The sequence below is a fragment of the Ostrinia furnacalis genome, unplaced genomic scaffold (assembly GCF_004193835.3).
Source record: "Ostrinia furnacalis isolate ACB-3 unplaced genomic scaffold, ASM419383v2 OfSCF2912, whole genome shotgun sequence".
Taxonomy (NCBI): Eukaryota; Metazoa; Arthropoda; class Insecta; order Lepidoptera; family Crambidae; genus Ostrinia; species Ostrinia furnacalis.
This window is the reverse complement of record NW_021133151.1, coordinates 84,288-106,029: the sequence shown is the minus strand read 5'-3', so window position 1 is coordinate 106,029 and position 21,742 is coordinate 84,288. Positions and strand designations below refer to the sequence as shown.

Below are 21,742 nucleotides of genomic sequence, written 5' to 3'. Positions count from 1 at the left end.
ATCATTAATTAATCGTCCATACCTACCCAGATATTAACCCAAATACAGTCAGATTCCACTGCAAGTAGATTCCCTCGGCGAATGTTTCAACAAGTGGCGCTCGAGCTAGGGCTCTTGGCCGAGGGCTCTCCGCAGCCTCCGCCATGCTAATGGCATTTGCTTGTCGGCCGATTTCGGAGATCCGATCGGAAGATAAAAGCTTCCGTAGATCGCTAAACATGCAGCCTGCTGACTGGTGAACGTTTAACTTTCAAAAATGTATGTCAACTAAACCTATACTACTTACGAGCAAGAGTATGAAATCACCCCGTTGTTATTGGTTCCAAGCGATCTTAAGAACTGAATTACTATTACTATGTATCTATCGTATCAATTTTAAGTATCTATGGTATCAATTTGAAGTATATAATACTACCTTTAACTTCATATCATTTTTAGGGTTCCGTAGTCCTGACAAGGAACCCTCATTCGTTCGTTCATTCGCTCGGAAAATATAGGCTGATTCCATACTTTTTCTCGCGAGTGTAGTTGCTACATTAACAGCGTCTCTTTAATACAATAAACATATAATGTCACTACGATTATTAAAATTATCTTCACTATAATGTTGTCGCCGTAATGTAAAATCAGGTCAATCGAATCTGGGAAATAGGTCAAATTCGACTCGTCAGATTTGATTACCCATAGACACCGGCGCAGATAAAAGCTTTTGTTAAGCTCGTAAAATGTCGCGCTAAGAAAATATTACCAGATTCTTTTCACACTTTTTACTAAGCTCATTGGCGTGTTTCTTCAAGCAAAAAGATTTTTAGTTGGTACAACATACAAAAACAAGTACGAGTAAAACCCGAATCCTGCTTTCAAAATATTGTTTAAAGATGCGTGAACTTACTAACAACTTGGCTGACATATCTTTTAAATATTTAGGGTGAATAACATACATATGTATTTGGTTGTGTATCTCGACGTAGCTTCTTCTTTAGCACGTTAATCGGTTTATATTTGTTTAAAACTTTAAGTTATATTAATCTTAACGATAGTAAAGAAAACTAGAGTCATGTCTGACAAACCTTCATTTTATCGACCATCTAAGTCAAAAATCATATAAATGTCTTTGATCAACATCATCGATGACAGTCGCAATACTTGCAATAGCATAATATCTTAGTTACCGATGAACCAAACAACGTATCCGTGTCGTTGCACCGACTATAAGGCAAAGGGCTGCGCGCGCAGATCGCCGTTGCCAGGTATTTACACAGAACGACTTCGAATATAAATCTGTCTTATAATAATAAGACAAAGGACAACGGATGCTAAAAATAAGTCCTTTTATAAAAATCGTTTAAAATTATTGCTCTGTCACGATTGCATTGTGCTCATTACCAAGTCCTGACTAGCCGTAGCTATAGTTTCCGAGGTGGTTTTTAATCCACACGCTAACACAATTTCAGCTACAAATTAATTACATTTTATCAAGTCAGTTACCTTAGCATAAAAGCCACTGCTATTTTTTTTAAAGGGTGGCAACGTCTTTTATTACACATCATATTATGTCAACTTAATTTGTTTTACTTTAGATAATTTGCAATAATACATCTTATTAATAACAAAAAATATGTAATGCACCAAAATCTGTCCGTGTAAAGGCCTGTATACCCCCATTCCGGCGTACGGCGGGTACGGCAAGCCGGCGCGGCGGCGGCGAGCGCTCGCCCCGTCACTTTGATACCGGCGGCCGCCGGGAGCAGGCCACCGGTATCAAAGTCGACCCAAATACTTTATTTGCCTACCCTACTTGGGTGATTATTTTTTTAATAAAAAATTAAAATAATGTTTATTAAATCCTTATTATTTACTTTTGTTAGATTAATAAAAGAATAATTAACATTTTCTAGGTTTCAATTCTATTTGTTTATTATTGAAGTTTATCTCCAGAGAACTGTGAGTGAATGAGAATGATAATATGAGAACGAGAGCGAGGATGGTGAAGTAGAATGAGAGTGAGAATGAGAATGAGAGCGAGAATCCGAATGAGAATGAGAGCGAGAACATGGATGAGAATGAAAGCGAGAGTGAAAGTTAGAATGAGTATAAGGCTGTTATCACACTGCGCCGCGCTTCGCCGCGGAGCGCGGGGCGACAGATTTAATCATTGTATGCTAGTACCTCTGTTTGTATCTAAAACATTCGCGGCACTTCACACACGCGTCCGCGCGCGTGAATTTTTATATGAAAATCACGCGCTCCGCGGCGGAACGCGGCGCAGTGTGATAACCGCCTAAGAACGAGAATGACAGTAGGAGTGAGGATATAGATCAACAAGACGATCAGCGTGGGGTAGCAAAATCCTCTATTATTCTTTGGTAAACTAGAGTGTCGTGCTCCTGCAGTAGAGACTAAATGGCCTTATGATGGTGGTGATGAAGTACACGATGGATGAGAATGAAGGCGAGAACGAGAATATAAAAATTAGTTGAATAAAATTATAAAGAACTCCCTTAAAACTCCCTTACACATCTTTAACATGCATTCCTCAAATGAAACCCGAAACTAAACTATTATTCACACTAACGTATGAATAATATAAAAGTATTTGCTTAGTGCCGGGGAGACACGTGTCTGGTGCGCGCTTAAATTCTAATTAGTTTGCGAACATCATAATAATATTTGCATTCCATCTGGGATGTAATCTCGCGACAGTTACCGCCTGCCATATTTAGTTGGCTTGGGTAAGCTCTTAGTTGTGTAATTTACATTAAATGTTCCAAGAAACATGAAATCAACTGTTACTAAAGTATTACTCGTAGTAAACAATTAATTAAACTCAACCAAAAAGCCGTATAGCTACCAACAAATGAATGTGGTTTTCTTTTACTGTCTTTTGTTTGGCATTAGTTACTTTTCAGTCTCCATGGGCTTATGAGCTCTACATAAAATACGAGTATACTGAATATGTATTGTAGAGACATATTTTCGATGAGGCAAGCATCGAGGTAAGTATAAATATGGAAAAATATAAATGTATTGTTTAATCGTGCACTCGTATGTTATACCTGAATGATCTGTTTTAGGATTGGTGTGTATTTGTAATGCGGAACCCTTTGAAGTTTGTTTGCATGTCGATGTATAAAGCGACATCGCATAGTTAGTCAGTTTTATAGATCAATGTAATATCTCTAGATTGTGATCGCTACATTGTTAAGTCACTTAAAAATAATTGATGTACCTAAGCAACTTTGTCTAGAACTGAACTTAAGGTATTAATATAATTGTAAGGTTCGACGGTAGCAGCCTGCTTCGAACTTGCTCTTATGGATGTTTTAAACTGTTCGTGTAGCAAATAAGTGTACCCCTTGTAACTACTCTGTTTTCTGTAATTTCTCCTGCCGGCGATTGTCTTTTGTTACTGGGCTAAGATGCGCGCTGTGATAAAACTCATCGATGATTTTGGACGACAAATATATGTGCTTATCACGTAAAATCGATAAAATGCGTCGATAAAGAAGAAAGGTTTATCGTGGCGCGTATCCTAGGCCTACAACCTGGTCAATTTGACTGTGCACCTGGCTGGTATGCTACTTTCTCGCCCCGTCCGTACCAGAGCGTCGATGTGACGTCAAGGCTAGGTGCGCAGTTGACTGGGTTGTACAAGACAGCTCCTAAAGCTTGCGTTCTACCTGCTGCTTGTGCCTTAGCTAATTTTCTGCGTTCTTCCCAGGATCACCTGCCTGCACCTGCCGCTGCAGTCCAAGTGGGTGCACGTGGGCACGGAGCGCGGGAACGTGCACGTCGTCAACATCGAGACCTTCGCGCTGAGTGGATACGTCATCAACTGGAACAAGGCCATTGAAGTGTGAGTACCCTACATTTAAAAAAGCCCCGTTAGCCTTAGCCAGCTTAGTACCACGGTACTAAGCTGTGTCACGAGCAAGCTCACCAAAATAGTCAAGCGACGGCGGGAACCGAACCCGTGTTCCCTGGATCACGAGTCAGCCAGTCCGACCCCTTCACCGTTCGGCTATCGTGGCTATATTGTATCACACAGATTTACAGGATGCGTCATCATTTCAAACTCCTCTTATGTTCTTCTGATTAATTTCGTTGCGGCTCCAATGACAGTTTAACTTTCCCCTGGGACAAACTTGACCTTCACTGGTTGGGTTTTTATTGGCGGTGAAGCTATAGATCCTGGTTACACAGGAGTTGCAGCGGTACGAATGAGAGGTGGAAATAGTCCCGAGGATGCGTCATGAACAAATTAAAAGATTGACCAAGTACTCGCAATCGCTTCACGGTGTAAGCAAACTACGTATAAAATAAAAAAAGCCGGAGCAAAGCGATATTGTGATATTTATCTGTTACTTGGTGGCCTGAATAACTTATTTGGTCATGATCTTTAGCTGACCTTTGCTCTAAGTGAAGTATCTTCAACTAACAAGTCGGAGATCTCCTAAGCCTTCTGAGAATCAAATAGTCTTTGTTTAAACTTGATGATAGATAGTATTTACTAGATAACATAATAGTCATAAATCATTGATTGTTAACTGGATGTCAGCCATTCTGGATAGAAAATGCAGAAAAAACTTACTACGGAATCACTGAAATACATATGTATACTGAATGTATTGCATACTTGTACCTAATATGTGTAAAGAAGGCAATAATATTGCCAGACACAGAGCTCACTTAGCAAAAAATAAGTCACGAAAGAAAAATAGCAGTCCGTATAAGTTACTCTTTTTTTCATCGAAGTGTCTTGGATCCCCAACCTTCTTTATTCGGCGGAGTGTTCATAAACAAGGCACCTCGTGTCGCCTCCATTACACAAGACAACATGTTTTGTTTCCGCGGCTTATTTGGGTACTCTTATTTTAGGTGAACATGCGTAAAATGTTACGGCTGACTTGAGTGGTAGTGTTGTTCGCTTCATAATAACACAGGTGTATACCGTCGCGGCTTCAGTCTGACTACTTGTTACCGTATTTTTAACCTATTGATTTTTCTGTTTTACCCACCATTATCTTTATCTTCTATAGGGAGAGGGGGGCAGCTTTGAACAATTTTCATAGTTTATTAAATATCTTCTAAATTTGACTGATTTCATTAATTTTTTCTTTCTAGATAGAGGTCATGGTTATCACACAACAAAATAATGATGTTCTTTTTAATTGTTCATGAACGCTTATTAAGATATTTACATTTTTGCACAGACCTGTAAATGTTCAAAACTGCCCCGTAGTCGGGGCAGCCTTGAACACGCCTGGGGCAGTTTTGAATTAGTATTTTTTTCAATGATATAAAACTGAATATTTATGAATATGTATTTTTTAAATAATTAATAAATAAAATTCTAAATGATCAGTGTCATTTGGGATCAATTTAACATGTTTATTTTATTTTAAATCACTCTATACAAAGTAACACAAAACTTAGGGATATTATTAAAAAAAAAGTCGTGTTAGTTACACCACTTTATAACTCAAGAAAAAGTCGTGTTAGTTACACCACTTTATAACTCAAGAAAAAGTCGTGTTAGTTACACCACTTTATAACTCAAGAAAAAGTCGTGTTAGTTACACCACTTTATAACTCAAGAACGGCTGAACTGATTTAGCTGAAAATTGTCAGGGAGGTAGTTTAGAGCCAGGAGAAGGACATAGGATACTTTTTATCCCGTTCGAAATAAAAAAAAAGTTGCTTATTTATTGCCATTAAGGCGGAACAAAGTTCGCCGGGTCAGCTAGTAATCCCAACTAATAATATTATAAATGCGAAAGTAACTCTGTCTGTCTGTCTGTCTGTCTGTCTGTCTGTCTGTCTGTCTGTCTGTCTGTCTGTCTGTTACGCTTTCCCGCTTAAACCTCGCAACCGATTTTGATGAAATTTGGCATAGAGATAGTTTGAGTCTCGGGAAAGAACATAGGATAGTTTTTATCCCGGTTTTTGAAACAGGGACGCGCGCGATAAAGTTTTTCTGTGACAGACAAAATTCCACGCGGGCGAAGCCGCGGGCGGAAAGCTAGTTATATATAAGACAAATACTACATCAAATTGGAAAGTCTTAAGCCCGCATAAAATGAAGCTACAAGCTCAAGTCAAATTCAAACATAGATTAAAGATTTGATCTCTTTGAATTTTAGTAATCGCCTGAGTATCCAATATAAAATTAAAAACCACCTCTCAATGGTGAAATTCAAAGACGTTAACCCTACATGGTTTTTGGAAAATAAAACCTACAGCAGAATTTTCCCAATCCTCTCAAATTGCGTGGAAGTTCTGGAATCTTTTCGCCGTAGTGCGGTAATCTGTCATGGCTCAGCCAACCTGCGACTCCGGGGTGAGGCACGGGCACATTACTCACCATGAGTGTGGAAAACGGGAGACCCTTGTCACAGTACATTCAAATTGTCTTACACGGTATTATTGAGGGACGCGTAGTTTTATTTCACCTAAAAACTGGAAGTAAGAAGGCGATAATCCTTAGCCTATTTTGTTACTTAAATAAAAAGCTGAATTACAACTCTTTTCAAAAACAAAACAAGTCAAGTCAGGCGAGAAGTGCGCGAGTTATAATTACCCCACAAGTACCCCCGCGGGGGCGAGTGCGAACTATGAAGGGTAATTAGCCAATTCATTAGGCCTGATTAACCGCCCCAGACTCAACGAGGATGCAGATAGTGTAATGAAGATGTATGGCGGTCGGAGAGGCCACTCCGGCGGCTGGGAAAAGGGCTCTAGACCTAAGACCTCAGTACACTTAAGTAGGTGTTAGATGTTTATTTTACAGGAAAATAGTTGTTAATTCAATATTGTTGAGTCCTGGCATTACAGGGTTGAAATATTAGTAGCTATCTAAAGCAGAGTCGCCGCGGGTAATAGGTTTAACGAAGGCTCAAACTTAGCGCCGAGTGACGGCCCGATGCTAATTGACGTAATAAGCATTTTGCCAATTCCAACTCACCTGGGCTGGGAGGCTAATAGACGCCCAAAATACTGAACTACCTTTGTTGGATTACACTGTTTTACAGAAATAGACAGATTTATTTAGTTTCATTGAATCTCAACTTTATTTATGTGTACTACGTTGCCTTTTTTAATTAACTCGAATAACTTCGGCTCCTCTTCTAACCTTTTAAATAGATACTTGCCTTACGTACAATTATATTAAAGAGTTTACGTGCTCTTCCTACAACTTTGAAGAAGCTAACAAACAGGTCTTTGTATCTCCCAAAAGGATCTTTCCAGAAATTCAGCAGTCGGTAGTATGTCATTCAATAACAATGCGAAACAAGTCCGACAAAAGATTACTCCTGTAATGAGTCACGTACCTTCCAAGAACCGAACCAGGGACTAATCAAAGCAGTTTTAACGGATTAAGGGCTCGGCTGTTTTGGAAGTCGCCTCTGTGTAATCTTTGCTAATTAGTAGCACCGGCACGATTCTTATTATATCTTAGATTGTTCTGAATACTAAATACACGACAACCGCATTGTTTCTAATTACAACGGCCCACTAAAGTAGTGGTGGGTGAATCGCATTTACCGCGGTGCGTCCCGAATTTGATTTTCCGTCGAGTTAATTAACGAAGTGTTTTTTTTTCTTGTTAATGCATCCTTGTCCTTCCTTGTCCCTTATTATTAGTCTTATAAATGAAAATATTGTACTTATGCATGATTTCATCTAAAAATAGTCAAAGATTTTATACAGTACTTAGGCCCTTTGTAGATCGCTTATACACGTCCCAATTATAGCTTTCCCTACTTCGGGATAACATATGGGCTGGTGCTGAGAAGAAACTGAGTCACCTTTGTCAAAAAGCTCAAAATAAGCTAGTCAGATATTAATGTAAATATTAAAGAATTTTAAGTCTTGTGCAGGTGTGTGTGCTCTAAAACCGCGCCATAAAGGTTTATCTTAAAGTTAAATTTGACCACACACTTAAACATGAAAAGTTTATTCCCTCACGAACCCTTGCCTCACGCCCGCCCGCCCAAGCCGCCCGCCCGGCGCCCACGCCTGACGAGTGTATATATCATGTAAATGCTTTATCACCTGCCACTAAATTAGCCCTTTTGTTTTAAGCCCTACTTTACGACCACTTAACTTTTGCATCTTCTGAAAAAAATAAATGTTTTCTTTGGTTAGCAGCAACAAAAAATAAGTTTATTTAAAGACTGCATAAAATATGTTGTCTTTGTATAGTTCGTTGAACTCATCACCAGCAATCAATGTAAGTAGTGTAACCTTTTCTATAGTGTATTGAAAGTAATAAAAAATAAAAGCTTTATTTTCAACTACATTAATGTACATTTGTAGCGGCTTTTGCACTAAGCTAGATTCTTGTAGAAAAAAATTATATGTTTATTTTGTACTAAAACCCACATCCACCGCGCTCATAAGCATAATGTTTAATAGCACTTAGTTTTCGTTTACAATTACTTACTCGTAAACACCTACCTACTCATCACAAATTAGCCAGTCATAATTAAATAACACCTATATTTAGAAACGTAATGAAAGCCTATTCGCGTCCCACTTGGTTCTAAAATATCTACCCTCTGTCAGCCATTAGGGGCACGCATGTGCGTGTGCGACGCTGCGTGGGACACATAGCTGGGTTATTGTTAATCATATTCTTTTTATAGTGTTTCTATCTTTGTAAATGGATGACCAGCTTATTTTTATAATAATAATAGTTGCTACTACTATCGCGATCGTACTAAAGACAAAAACAGATAGATGGATATAGATGTCCTAGATGACAGGGGCCGCCACCATCAATACAGGATCGCTCTGGTTCCGATTTTTGCCGCGTTGGAAAACACTAAAATATCATTTGCAGGAGGGCACTGCAGCAGGAACGCAAGATGACGCAAGCTACTTAATTTTTTTTTTTTAAACAAGGCTTGCGCTAATCCATCTCTCGCACAGCCATTATTCGAATTTCGAATGCCAACATTTTTGATGTTGATTTGAAGACTAGGCTGTACGGCATAATGCCTTTGCCTTTTCCTACAAAAAGAACGAATCGAACAAAAAAAGAAGCTGTTCCATTTGAGAATCGTCGCGTTCGAATTTTGAATTACGCGCCAACTCGCGGATAATGACGCGTCACGGGGTCCACACACAGGCTATTCTGTTGAAATCTCATTGTGTAATTTAATTTTCGGGTCGCATAAAATTTGTTAATAGTGCTTAAATAAGTGAATTGCGTTATAATCTCCCGTTGCTCATGGATAGGTAATTGTGAAAGTAAAGATAAGATGGGCCGGCCAATGGATGGTTGATTTCTTCAAATTCATGTGGTTACGAGTATTACAACAGGACTTTCTTCTCAGTAAGTGTTTCTTTCTTAAAATATTGCAGCAGAACAAGCATTTTTTCGTCGCTCTGTAGGACTGACCGAGGCCTGTCAGAACAATGATTATCAAGTCGTTGCAATAGAACTAAAATATTCCTATAAAAACTTAAGTACGGTCCTCGTCCTTCAGCGCCCCACGGCCTTCCTCCAATTTGAATTTAATGGGCACTTTATAAATACGGCCGTATCTTGCCCTATCGCCCGCATCAGGAGGAGCTCTTTAAAGCGTGTTTATTCTCCGCTACACCGATGGCCGTCATAAAAACATGAACAAGGCCTGTTTGTATGAATTTCGTATGTTTCAAAAAGCTTGCCTATTTTTAGGTGTCGTAAAAGAAGACTGTTATTACGAATGAAAATGCTGCTGTACGTATTTAGTTTAGCATTGTGTCGGTACGATGATAACAGTATTTTTTACGAAGCTATTGCGCTTCATCTCTATAGCCTCTCCAGCCCATGCCAACTACTGTCGCTTACCATACCTGCCAAAACGTTATTATTCTTAAAACTTTATGTAATGAGGGCTATCGTTTTAGCGCTCACCAGTTGGCGCCACTGTAGAGTAAGGTCCTGTCACTTGCTAGTCGCGAAGACAGTGGCGCCAACTTGTGAGCGCTAAAGTGGTAGGAGGACTATCGCATTTGCACTCATCAAGATGGCGCCACTGTAGAGTAAGGTCCTGTCAATTGCCAGGGGTGCCAACTGTTAAGTATAAAAACGATAGCCCTCATTGATATAGCTTTATAAAAAACTAAGCCGAGTTTCGAAACGGGCAAAACTATAAGCACTTTTTAAATTAAAACTTTTTATATTATTTTTATTTACTTACCGGAGAGACGTATTCTTGTATTTTGTGTAATTTAGATTTTGAATAGTAATTAAGCACTAATTCGTCACTGTAATGTTCTATTACGGTTTAATCATTAACATAAATGATACAAATACAATTGGCCCTTAAATTAGAAGCAGCAGGCCGAGCCTAAGTACCATTCACTGGGACACATAATTCTTACTCAGCATCAATACTCTTCACCTATTATTATCATATAAGGTTTCTAATTAATTACACTAATGGAATTGTTATTGGTGTTTTGTTTATGAACACAGATTGTTAAATCTAGACAACAGGGCATCAAATGACATAATATTATTATGACTACGGGTAATGATGCCTAGGAATATGGCGGTAAGAAAATATTTTTAATCTGGTCATATGATACGCGAGCGTTTGACCCAAATCCCGGTGCACCTCAGCCGCCAGTCGCCAGCGGAGGCGCCGGGTCCCCAACATCCTCAATTATCCTCCGAGCCCGCCCAGCGACCGCCCGCCCTGCGCCGCCCGCCCTGTGATTAGCGCGCGTTCGCTCTGCCATCGGATATTTTGGACTCATTTGCCGATCGTAATAAGTAGAATTACAAATTCAATTGATGGTGGAGTTGAATTAGATTAGGTGTCGGATTTATTAAAGGACAAAGCTAGTTGTTGGCATTATGTAAATGATGTGGCATTCGAAATGAATGTAATTTTGGTTACTGGTGCGTATATTTTGAAGAAGTTATACCTATCAAGTACCTAGTCGTTTCAGAGTAGTTGTATTTGCATTGAATGAGAACCTACTGTGGATATACTTCTTTCATTGAACTGCATCGTTGTAAAAAGCTTTCGCTAGATTGCGCCCACAAGCCGCGTAGCCGCTGCACGCTGTACAGGGTAAGGTTATTAAATATTTTGAAACTTTCCACTCGACGGCTGACCTACAAAGTGAGCACTTTGAAAGGTCACAAAGCGGAAGCATCACGCGGCCACGTACGAGGATAGAGGGTAGATTAATAAAGTTTTACGAGATCTTGGCGGGCGGCACGTCGCGCGTATGATGCCGCGAAACGACGCCGTAACTTTTGCGGGTACCTGCTTATCTTGCTGCGAATCTGGCCGCACGCGAATTGTGTCGTCTCGTGTGGAAATCTTGTCGCGCGCGAATCATGTCACTAGGAAATCTTGCCGCAGGCGAATTGTGCCGCGTGGAAATCTTGCCTGGCGCGCGAATAGGAGAAAACTATAATGAAACTGTTCATTTTGTGAAAATAAATATTTTTACTCAGGGAACTTAGCGTTCTTTTAATTATGTGTTTATTTTAAATACTCGTTGTTTATTAATGAAACCATAAATTCTGTAAAACTTTTAAGTCCGTATCGGCGGCACGTAAATCAATCAAAAGTTCGCGGCTTGTTTGCAGCGCTGCGTTACTCGCTTATTAAGTTACGGCTCTGTAAAAAGCTTTATAGGGAATTACGGCTTAGTTCGGGGCCTAAATGAGCCGTGGAGGTGCGAGGTCTCGCTTGGAAATCTAATTATGCTTCACACTTGACATTTAAATCCATAGTCTTTTGTAAATATGTAGTTAATTAAATAGAATAAATAGGAAATTACCTCCAAAAAGTAGCTGTATCCGCAAATTCATCGTAGTTTTGATTCTAATTTGTATTCGTATTAAAATTTTCTTTTCTTTTTACATTAAACGTCTAGTTTTTCTTTAAAGATGTAGTAGACCCCTGAATTGGAACCAGATACCTTTTTAAATATCGTTTTTGTAACTTTTCTGCCTTTCGAAAGCCCTGCAGCCTGCAGAACTCTGGAGGCGAGGCAGCCCTGGGGTCGTCCATTTTTATGGCCGTCGCGCGATTGGGCTCATTCAAATTTTGATTCCGCGCCGTTCATGCGCCGCTCGTTCTGCACAAAAGGTGTCGTTTCCACTGGATTGGACACATCGCGAATGTCTGTAACTCTGATATTATTGGCGTTTGGTTATTCAATTACACACGCTTCGGCGGACATTCAGTCCTAATGGTCTGAAAAGTGTTTGAAAGAAATGCTAGGTTGGTAAAAGTATCATATTTCGGGTCAGTGGTAAAGGTTGCTAATGTATTGAGGTTTTTTAGCTATGCGTACCGTTTCTATTCTCTTCAAGCGAAAATAGTTATATTCCACCAAAGTGTGTCTCTAAATTCCAACGTATCTACCCACATCCAAATCGTTTCAAAGGTATAAATTACCAATAATTGTAAAGGTAATAAACATTGGTTAAGCTGACGTTTCGTGTTTCGGGCCTCAGCATCAGCACCCCGCCCACGTGCCGCCGGTTTATATTTACAGCCGCCGGATTTATCCCGCCGTTACCGGCGACCGCTGACGGTGCGTTTCCAGGCATCCAGGCTGCTACGTGAGCCTCATCCTAGTTATCAGTTACCTACAATGTTACCTGGCCACTGACGACGGTTCGGACGTTTATTTGTCATGAAACGAGGTACCTTCCAAAAATATGATTTGAAAATTGAAAGCCTAAGTGGTTTTGTAATTTATCAAAATGTTATCATTGTGTTTGTGTCGTAAATGTTCTTACAGAATCTTTAATTTCCCACCTCAAAAACAAAATACATACATTTTTATTAAGAGCGCCTAAAATTTTGGTTTATTTAAGAGGGTGAATGGATTTTCTTGAAAAACACATGACTTAACATGTGGTGGACATTATTCCAGACCCAGTAGAACTTTTATTATTATCACGCAAGACGATCTCTGCCCGCCAAGTGTTTAGATTGATGAAGCTAGGTAGAGACTAAGAAAAATGAAGATCAAGCAAGCATTGAATATTTAATTTCTAACTGAAAATTTCAACCAATGTATAAACTTTACCTACATTATGTATGTATACGTCAAAATTTCATTTACAAAGTGAGCATTCAGAATATCTATTTCATCTCAGGAGAATTCCACGAATGGAATAATTTACTCGGGGCGATTGTTTTGTCCAACTCGTCAGTCGCGGAGTTGTAATGAACCTTCGTTTATCGACTATTTCAGGCGAGCGGCTGTCGATACAATCGTTATTAAATTCTCGCGAACTCGTCGAAGGTCGAACCGATGAAATTCCACAAACTAGGTATTAAACGTAGGTATTAAACCCGTATCTACGTACCTCATTACCCTCTGCTCAAAATAATACCGTATTATTATGATGGTTCCCACGCATTATCTACTAAGCAGCTCCCAAATTGGGTACACCGAAAATAATAACTTATTTATTCCGAGACACAGGATCTTTTATGAATATATGATACGTTTGTTCATTTATTATTCCCTTAATTAAAGCCGCTTTGAAATATCAAAGTCATGTGTGTGACCTTTGGGATTCTAGAACTTTCTTTGCTGCTTCAAAATACCGTTGGACTCGGAATATATTTAACTACTCCGCTAGGTAAACTAAGCTAATGCTCTCTTTGCTCTGTCAACAATGATCTTAATTGGCGAAGTTGTACTGCCGGGGGCTTGCTTCTATTATTGTTCTGCGCTATTATTGTAAACGCTAAATTCACAGACAATAAAGATCGTTATAACACACCCTTAGGCGTGTGCCAGCCCTGTTGACTCGCGTCGGGTTCTCAATTCAAATATCGCGCGTTCATTGGCGCTTCGTAATGAACATCCGCCAATGGCGGTGTACTTACAATTAAAAGGCCTAGGGTTGTCGCAGTCCTATTGTTAAATAAATTATTTTAAATTACTACCGCATACTAATGACATCCGCGTCAGGCCCCGAACAAAGGTGGCTCAAATTTCAATAAAAATGCGCCTGAGGAAGGATCGTGGAAAAATCCTTAGTTCGTTTGTTCGGAATCTCAAAAAGTGTGATAAATTAAAAAGGAACGGCGAGGTCGAGGCGGCTTGTAGAATAATAAAAGGTTCTCATAATGTCTTTTCAGCTCAAAAATGCGTAACGAGTGAATGTTGAATGGTAAAAGTTGGAGTAATTTTAAGTCGCTTGAATTCCGAAAATAAAGTTTTGGAATTAGGTTTAAGAAGCAGATTTTATTAGTCATTGTTATTCCTATGAAGTGCCGATTGCAAAACGGACGAGGCGGGCTGACAGGCGATAGTGGCGCCGCCACGTCGAGGGAGGAAGCGCATTGTCAGCCGCTGCCAGACTCAACAGTTGTCGCTGTTGTTTGCTTTCATCTCGTTTCAAGGCGACGTGCCTTCGCTTAAAGGCTGCTGTTACGGATTGTTTGCTTCGCTTTACTCTTCGGCTTTATTCTCTAGTATTATTAGTAGGTACACCTACTTGTCATTCAAAGTAACCTTATGTGGTTTTGAAAAACAGCTACATTTAGTTAACTTACATCATTTCACTTTAATTAATTCAGATACAAACACATGTTACTATGGATAGTAAGAGCTAAATCGTAGCAGTATTAATTTAAAAATGTTTTTAAACCACTTAGCTTCATTAATATAAATTCTTGATAGATCAACAAAATGTGGATCTAAAATGAACAGCCGATGTCTCGGCCTCGAACGCATCTGCCGACAAAGCCGGGTAATCCAATATCCGCCGGCTGCGCCTCCGTCCTCACACTCCCAGAGGAGAAAGCTTTAAGAAACTGAGAAAAATGTTAGGGGTCACCGCTCTATTGTTAATTTCTTTTTGATCAGTAAAATAATTTCTACACGTACCTATCATCGTGTGGAAATTATTTCATAAATACGAGTACTTTTTAAAACAGATTTGTTCAAATACATAGTTTCGTTATTTAGAATAGAATAGAATAGAAAAACCTTTATTTGACACGAAAACACAAATGAAAATGAACAAATAAAAGAAGAGAAAACACAAAAAAAAAACACATTAAACACACAACATTACATTAGACAATACATAAGTCTCGTGCCAAAAAAGCCCCCGCTCAGTATTCATCAAAACGCGCGTGTACGCGTGTCTCGACACTGGTTTTCAGCGGGTGCCTCTGTGCCATGGTGTGACGGTTCAATGTCCCAAAATTAAAAAAAAAACTTAACTAAAAATTAAAAATTACAATATTTCGTATCAACCTCAACAGTGTGACACAATATCCGCGACACTCGTCTCTGCGAGTGAAGTGGGGCGAAGTGGCCACTGTTATTCAATCTGCCAAGTGGCCACTACTCGTTTTTGCTCGTCCACCCGCCACAAAGACACCACATTAGTACTGTACAAGGTATAAGTACGTACTTTTGTCACATCCTCGAATTTATCCTTGTCGCCCGCTATTATGCTTTGGCCTGCAGAATTTTAATAACGGCCCGAGATAAATGTCTGGTGATGAATAAAGTCAGACATTTTGAGTATAAATTAATATTAATGCTATTTCTTTTAATTTCGCAGTTACGAAGACAAATCAGCCATCACATTTTATATGGCTTATTAAAAAGTGTGTTATTTATACTAATATCAAATCATAAAAAATAACTCGCTCATGCTAACTCGCCATTACGTTTGTAGCAAAAATAATAAAAAATGAAAAATATTTTATTGATACTTAGTAAGATAATAGGCTTAACTTATAACGGATACAGGTTAGATGCTTATATTAACGCTATTTAGAAGATGACTACACCCCCTTCTCCCCATCCCAGTAATATCGTCCCGTGTCGACAGTAATAACGTTTCGTATTATCCATTATAAGCCCGCGTTATTATGTAAACCCGCAGTGATATTATTTTTATCGTGCACAGATTTAGGGCATTTTAAATGTACTCATAAAAGCCCAGTATTATTTAGTTATTTTGTATTATTCTGTGGTAAAATTAAATGCATCAGCCCCCTAGACAAGTTGCACTTTTTGATGTAATCGAAAATCGAATCCGTTTTTCGACTGGTTTGCGATTATTATGTGCACTTTGTCAGAAGAAGTGAGAACAGAAGTGTCGAAACTTAACTACGATTAATAACGATGCCAATTATCGTAATTTATTGTCTCGTAAAGATTCCCGAATCGAGCTTTAGCCAGAGTCCTGGGAGGGAAACATGAGTGACGTGTCACCGCGGTGGTGGGTAGCTGCCGGGGAGGGAGGCGCCGCAACAAGTGGCGCCGAGGCGGCGCGCGGCAGCTCTCTGTTTACGCTGTCAGGGCTTACAGATTTATTTCATAATCAAACTTTTCGGGACTCGGCATGCAGTGAAGATTTATACAAACCTAGACAGATATTAGTTGTATCACTTAGGACGGTTTTCTATTTTATTTTTTATTTTTATTTTATTTTATTTTTCTTTATTCAGAAAACCACAGCTCTTTATAATAATAATACAAACAGGTATTTTTGTTCTATAATCAACCTTAATCCAAATCCGTCCTTCAGCTGTCAAATTTCAATCAGTTTTCGATCAAGTATCTAAAATTTTCGATGCATTTACACTTTAATATGGATTCAAGTCTTTTAAACAATAGGGAAATGTAAAAACATCGAAAACCATAGATTTTTTGACCAAATCCATAGATTTTTTGACCAAAACCATATTGAAATTTGACAGTTGACGGACAGATTTGGATTAGGATTCATTTATAGATAACCAACTTTATAAGTAGGCTTACAAAGACAACGAAACCAGAATACGACAACTGTAAGACAACAACATACAAAATTCAGGAGGCATTCTTGAGCAGCCCTACTCCGGCCCGTATTGACAAAGCTGCTCCGACAAAAACTAGGCCGCCTTGACGCAACACGCCATAATCTGTCACCGTCCGTCCCTTTAGGTGCCCGACTCAAAAACTACGATTGTTAGACATGGGCTCTGTTTGTTGGAAAAGGTTTCGGGGAAATTGTTTGACACACATTTTTGCTGACATTTTCATAAAATATCAGGTACACCTACGTCAATTGGCTACAAAAAGGTTTTTATTTATTTTCTTACTAGCCGCTTTCATACTTTTCACATGGTTACTTACAAGTTTTAAGCCAATTTACCCCTGCCTCCTTTAAAATTAGTACTAAAGACAGAGAAACAATTTAAAATGTCTTCTTTATTAATTTTAAATGAAAGTTATTTTTTTTTAGTTAAATTGAATGATTTTTTTTAAATTTAATTTTGAACTTGTGTAAAGTTATGTGTGCTATTTTATCTTAAGTAGTCACAAATAAAACTTATCATTTAAGTTACTATAGTGAGGGGTGTCGAGAACAAGTTCGAATAAAAAGTGAGTGAGTGAATAATGGTACCAACGCCGAGTGATAAAAGGCACAAAAGACGGTAGACAGATTTGTCTTGCAATAACTACCACCCGCATTTGATTCTGTTTACCCGTGACCATAGTTAGTGCACTGCGCCGAAATGTCGGTCTCGTCTACAAAAGGTAGTTTCATATTAGAAATCCAGTTATAATTAATAAATAATTGAATTTTGTGACCACGAAAGTTTAAAACAATAAAACTTATCATTTTATTATCTTTTATACAATAATGGAACAAAATTAGTTCGTTATTCTAACAATTAATTGTACTACCCTAGGTGACATCGATATCTAAATTCATAAACGTCAGCCATGCCAAATCTTTCGCATTTAATTTTGTAATATTAGTTTTTATTAATGTGAGTACTTGTTGTTCCAGAACGAGGCCGAACCACCCCGGTGCGGTGGTGGAAGTCAGCGACAACCCCCTCGATGCGAGCAAGGTACTGATATTTTTGTCTTTATTATGTATGTCGGTCATATTCTTACAATCTATTTCATTCGTTCTTATTTGTATTTCATAGGACGAGCTGAAGGTAACCAAATACCATGTAATTACAGTAGAACCTTCGCCATTTTAATGTTTTTCAACCTTGTGAAGGGCAAAGTTAGGTATTATTCGTAACAAAAGCCAATAGTTTTCGTCGGGCCGTCTGCAAATACTTATCGATTGTACCCTCCTCTCCTGCGCTTGTTATTGTTTCTGAGAGTTCTTGTTTGGGCTAACTTTTAAATCGTCAATTAACGCTAGAGAAGTTTGTGATGCTCAATATAAGTTTCGAGAGTCGGACAAATCGCCCTTCGCAGCGCTCACGGCTGTTGGCTCCACGAAGGGCTGCACTTTAACTTTGTTCAACGGCAATTCCTTTTATTACCGCCATTAAATCCCCTGTAGAAACTTTAATGATTCATTTAAGCTGATTTAATACAGTTCGTTCAAATTTCAAAAAACTTATTTCATTCAGTTGGTTTTTAAATAATAGATTTATTTTTGCAATTTCGTCCCTATGCACTCCGAGCTAGATAGCATCCTTATTTTTTGTGATTCGTACTCGGAACGAATCATTATTGTGGTTCTATTAAAACGAAGTGTGTCAAGAACAAACACGAGAAAGTAGTGAGTAGCTAAAAGGGGTACCGGCACAGAATAAGTAATAGTACAGGTACAGAAGGATTACTCCGCAAGACGATTTAAATAAATGCGAGTCTTGCTACGACGCGATACAGTGGAATTCAGCTCGCACAGCACTACGTACCTACAATTTTATTCACCTACAAGTTTTGTCTCTTTCTATCGCGTGCCTCTGAACTCTTCTTACGCTGTTAGGGTTGCTGTCTAGTAGTGTCTAGTAAAAAAATAATTAATATACTTATTTGTAATGAGGTACGTATGTAGGTAAGTACGCATTCATTATGGAAAACCTTGGGAGAGGCCTTTGTCCAGCAGTGGACGTCATTAATTTGCTGAAACGAACGAACGCATTCTGAGCAGTAGTCATGGTAGGCTAGGTTCCTATACTATCCTAAGAATTATTGATTACCTACATGGCCAACATACCTTTCAGCATCTTTGGGAAGCGAAAAAAGAGATAAATCCGGTAGATTTCTTTTCGAATTTAAACACCCGAACGCCGCACAATAATATTTCTTTCTCTTTATGTCCATTTTATAATAATACTTCGAGCATAGAATTAGGTACTACAACGCACGCCAGCGTCCTGACGGGCGCGCGCGTGACACTCGACTGATATAATACCCGCCGGCGGGGCGCTTCGCTGTAGGTAATTATCGGATGTACCGCGCGGAGTGAGCCAGGCCTGGTACCGGCGTTGAACGTAATAAAATTTTAAAAAGAGGGTAGAGCGATTTTTCTCCTAAGAACAGCCACGCAGTCCACGCATTGACTTCGGTTCGTTCGTTAGTGTTATCCAGTTAATTTATAATAGAAATCCAGTTATAATTCATTGTGATCGTGGAAGTTTACAATAATAAGTATTTTTGGCAAAGTTGAAATCTGTGTTAAAATCAAATCGTACGGTAGGTAACTAGTTTATAATTTTTTAACCGCCCGCTATTCTAATAATTGTGCATCGGTAATGTTACCTATATTCCCCGATATGTTTTTGAAATCCTACTTATTTAATTTTACAACCAATTATGCTCGATAAGTGAAATTACTTCGTGATTGGGGGTTATTAATGTGAGTCATTTCGGACGATTATGACGGCGCGTAAAGGCGTAGGCTCGTATTACTAAAGTCGACTCAGAGTCAAGCGTAGATTCTAGCATGTGGTGCGTTCAATTGGATCTACTCGTACTTAGCTAAATACTTATAGGCTTATATCTAGTTCATTGTCGGGTGTGTGTATTCTCCCCTACTCATCAGGCCATCGGAGAGAGTAAGCTAAATCCCCCCTTTTCCTCGTGGTAAATTAGAAGGGTCATCCTGCTGTAGTGAAAACTAAATCCCCATAAGGTTCGACCAAACCAAAGCGTGCAGCCCGCGTGCGCGATAGCGATGGCGATACTACAGATTTCTACTGATCAACATCGCCATCGCGCACGCGGGCTGCACGCGTTGGTTTTTTTTAAAGATTATTAGTAATTTGTTATTATTACACAAATTACTATACATATAATATTCCCGTTAGCCCCTCGTACTAAGCTAAATATGCTTGTATGACGAGTGAGCTCACCACAATTTAGTCGAGCGGCGGCGTGGACCGAACCCGCGTTCCCCGGATCACGAGTCGGCCTTCACCGTTCGGCTATCGTGGTTTGGTCGAACCTTTAGAAACGGCTCGTGCTACACTAAGCGACCTGACGATGACGGTGGTTGTGCGCAGCTGCTGATAGCGTTCGAGACGGGGCTGGTGGTGGTGTGGGACCTGCGCGCGCGCGCGGCTGAATGGCGCGGCTGCCTGGGCGCGGGCGCGCCGGGCGAGGGCGTGCGCGCCGCCGCCTGGCAGCACGACGGCAAGTTCATGACGGCGCACTGCGACGGCGCGCTCGCCACCTGGACCACGCGGTCGCCGCGCCCCACCTCAGTATCATACCCTCATGGTAAGTGCTTCGTTTTTGTCAAATGACCTCCACTGCTGGACAAAGGCCTCCGGTCGCCGCGCCCCACCTCAGTGTCATACCCTCATGGTAAGTGCTTGTTTTTTGTCAAATGACCTCCACTGCTGGACAAAGGCCTCCGGTCGCCGCGCCCCACCTCCGTGTCATACCCTCATGGGAAGTGCTTGTTTTTTGTCAAATGACCTCCACTGCTGGACAAAGGCCTCCGGTCGCCGCGCCCCACCTCAGTGGATACCCTCATGGTAAGTGCTTCGTTCGTTTCAGCCAAATGACGTCCACTGCTGGACAAAGGCCTCCCCCAAGGATTTCCATAACGACCGGTCCTGCGCTGCCTGCATCCTTCACCAGGCCGTCGGTCCAGCTAGTGGGAGGCCTGCCCACACTACGTCTTCCGGCCCGTAGTCGCCACTCGAGAACTTTTCTGCCACAGCGGCCATCAACTCTACGTACTACGTGCCCTGATCACTGCCACTTGATTTTAGCAATTCTGTGGGCTATGTCGGTCACTTTGGTTTTCCTTACTTGGTAAATGCTTGTGCGTAATCATATTTGACAGTCCTCAGTTGCGACGCCTTCCCTAATTATATTGTGTGTTCATTTTCTTACAACTTACACTCCAATTTACTTACTTGTAACTTACACAAAAATGTCTTAGAAATAGATCTCATCCAAAACACTGCCATCTTTTACATCACATACGTTTGAGATTGATTAAAAATGGGCCGATTACATCAAACAGATCCTTCATCCCTCCTCGAGCCTCCTTACGTCCCCCTATTTACAAACCGTTTGTTATTATCTAAGATTTGAAAAGATTCCCATCAATAGGGATTCGAATCGTGTCCCGGAGTAAAATTTGATGCCTTCTGCTTCCAGCGAAAGCGAACAAAGACGGCAAACTGGAACCCTGCAAACCGATACTCAGACTGGAATGGAAAACCTCAAGGACAGGGTGAGTTTACAATATTTTTATTGCTTGCCTTATCTATTATCCCTACTTGACACATCTCACTAATGTACAGTTTTGATTATTACAAACTTATTCATTAGATTGGTCCACTTTAAGATAAACACTCGACAAATCAGATGAGATCCCACCGGAATTTCCTTAGCATACTAAGATAGATCTAGATATTTCCGATGAATTGACAATCGTCTCAGCGAGCGCCGGCCGCGCAAATGGCTAATTTAGCCATTCGTCCGAATGTTCGGGCAAATGCGATCGCGCCCGCGGGACCGGCGGCTTAAT

The 21,742-nt window shown here is 39.9% G+C and overlaps 1 protein-coding gene across 1 annotated transcript in view; it reads left to right on the top strand.

The window, feature by feature from the left end:
- The window catches only part of Tomosyn (syntaxin-binding protein tomosyn), a 78,431-nt gene that overhangs the window by 18,407 nt on the left and 38,282 nt on the right, over nucleotides 1–21,742 (top strand). The window contains exons 3-6 of the mRNA XM_028310101.1: nucleotides 3,722–3,856; nucleotides 17,792–17,855; nucleotides 20,259–20,475; nucleotides 21,370–21,445. Coding sequence (XP_028165902.1) covers nucleotides 3,722–3,856; nucleotides 17,792–17,855; nucleotides 20,259–20,475; nucleotides 21,370–21,445 — 492 coding nt within the window. The remainder of the gene's footprint in view (nucleotides 1–3,721; nucleotides 3,857–17,791; nucleotides 17,856–20,258; nucleotides 20,476–21,369; nucleotides 21,446–21,742) is intronic.